Here is a 2,504-nt window from a genome sequence, read left to right on the forward strand (position 1 = left end):
GTGTGTGTGTGTGTGTGTGTGTGTGTGTGTGTGTGTGTGGGGTGAGGGGTGGTAGCGGTGCGGGACTGTTCTTCTTCTGAATAAATGAAAACTATGTAACACAGTTGTTTACACTTAAATTTAAAATCTTTGACCAAAGTAAAACTGAAGCAGGACTAGAGAGAGATGAATATGATTAAGATTTTTATTTCTGTGACAGGAGACACAACATTAAGAGCAGTCATCATTGCATTCCTTGGCTTTAGCAGGTCTGATGCTGCTAAAAATGACTTTTTTTCTGGATCTCTGAGAGCAGGACTTCAATCTCCGAACTCGTAAAGTTCTTATTTTTTACTTTGTGATGTCATTTATGAATGGACACTTCCTGGTGGGGCAGGAAACATAGCCTTATATGGTGTTTTGGGGTGGTAATTATGCTAATCTCCTCTCCTCGTGCACGAGCACCTGATACGCATTCAGCAGTTTACGCTCCTCATTTACACACTTTTCCTGAAGATAGAAGAGTTTGTTGAATCTGACATGACATGTTCGTACGAACCCTTCGTACGAACAAAAGTAAGATAAATTTAGGATAAGAATACGAACATGTTCTTGCATGAGGCCCAATGACAGATTAAATATGCTTCACTTTTAACCAGCTGGCTCCTCTTTTGTGCAACTGAATCAATGATTAATCGGATTACACCAAAAATGCCAGCTTAAACCCCCTATCCTAGTTTTGTGCAACAGGTCCATGCTGTGTGTGTGTGTATGTATGCTTGTATTGTGCACATTTGGCCTGGTGTGGGACAGGTTATCTGTGTTTGTGCACCATGCCGTGTTGTGTTGGTCAGAACTTGACCGTTCAGTGCAAGTGCACACATGTGGCCTGGATCTGTGGGTCAGGTGCATTATGCTTGTTTTGTGCACTAGTAGCATGCTGTGCTTCTAGTGCACAATGTCTACGTCTGGGTTGTGGTCAGGTCCGGTGATGGTTTTGTGTGTATAGTATTTGATAAATACCTGCAGGCGATCCTGCTGAACTCAACTACTTTGAGGACCTTACCCACATAATGTCCAAATAAAACATATTTTGAAAATAAATAAATAAATAAAAGAAATATAATTTTAGAAAACTTATTTTATTCTGGTAAAAAAAAAAACTTATAATAATATGTTACCTGTAACATTGCTGATGTCTCCCTCTGCACATCTAACACAGTCATAGCAGCAAACTGGTTTTCCTTTCTGGAGAACTTTACGTGTTCCCGGAGAACACTTCTCACTGCAAACTGACACAGGAACCTACAAGAACAAAACCAGCATGAAATATGTATGCAGTCTCTGTAAAACAAAAATAGTGCAATGTTTTTAAACAATGATTTTTTTAACAATCTGAAACGTATTGTTTATAAACTATGCAAAAGATTTCACCTGTTTTGAACTTTGAGCCCAAATCAAAGTTGTATTTTGTAGACTGAGCTGTTTGACAGCAGGTAATGATGCATCATAGAAACCAATACTGACAAAGTCCACAATTCCATTTTCTTTTAGCTGCCAGTTTATAATCTCATATTTTGCAGCTGGATCTCCGTTTTCATTAAAGTACACTTCTTCTCCTTCTTTGGATTTGAAGTGTATTTTTTGAATATGAAGCAAAATCTAAGACAAGGGATATTAATCTTATAAATATAATTTGATATCTTGAACAAAAAATTGAATTAATTCATGGAGATGTTGAAACTCAAGGCACCTTTTTGGGCTGATAAACTTACTGTAAACGGCTGTAGGTGAACACTCTTGTTACAGGTTTTATTACAACTGAGAATATTGTGCAAAGCATGGGCCACTGCATACACTCCTTTGTAAATATTGTTAAAAATAGGCATGAGGGACATGTCAGTGAAGCTGTTTTCTACTGCAGTCAGATCCTCATGCCTTGTGCATTGTTTCTGAGTCTCTTCTGTTTGTACTGTTTGATTGAACTTACAGCTGAATAATGCCTCCCAGAACTCTGTAAATAAGTCATTATTTGAAGACCCAAGTGGCTTCACATCCAGCATGAACTCTTTCAAACCACTGACATGTGCTTTAGGGATAGAAAGTCCTATAGCTCCATTCAAAATATGATTTTTATCCATTGCTGCAATTTGAGAATCAAAGATCCACGACTCACTGCCAACCCACTGGTACCCTGTCAGGTTTTGGAGGGACAACTCATGTAATAACACCTCCATATCACGGTGAGAAAGGAAAGCAACAATAACCTTAGATGTTGAAGCTTTTATAATGTCAAGCATCTTTTGTATTTTTTCAGATGAATCTGTTCTAAAGAAAGAAACAGAATATTCTAGACAGATGCCCAGCTGCTCTGCTGTTTCTGTGAATGTTGCCATGCCATTGTTGCCATAATCATCATTGGTTCTAACAGCTCCAACCCAAGTCCATCCAAAGTGTTTAACTAACTGAGCCAGAGCTCTGCTCTGATAGTAGTCACTGGGTATGGTTCTGAGAAAGGATGGATA

General features: G+C 38.5%; 1 protein-coding gene across 1 annotated transcript in view; it reads right to left on the minus strand.

The window, feature by feature from the left end:
• LOC106528015 (extracellular calcium-sensing receptor-like) overlaps positions 1-2,504 on the minus strand; it is a 5,218-nt gene that overhangs the window by 2,363 nt on the left and 351 nt on the right. The window contains exons 2-3 of the mRNA XM_014023062.1: positions 1,414-1,641; positions 1,161-1,284 (exon numbers count right to left, since the gene is read on the minus strand). Coding sequence (XP_013878516.1) covers positions 1,161-1,284; positions 1,414-1,641 — 352 coding nt within the window. The remainder of the gene's footprint in view (positions 1-1,160; positions 1,285-1,413; positions 1,642-2,504) is intronic.

The sequence above is a fragment of the Austrofundulus limnaeus genome, unplaced genomic scaffold (assembly GCF_001266775.1).
Source record: "Austrofundulus limnaeus strain Quisiro unplaced genomic scaffold, Austrofundulus_limnaeus-1.0 Scaffold356, whole genome shotgun sequence".
In the NCBI taxonomy this organism is placed as follows: Eukaryota; Metazoa; Chordata; class Actinopteri; order Cyprinodontiformes; family Rivulidae; genus Austrofundulus; species Austrofundulus limnaeus.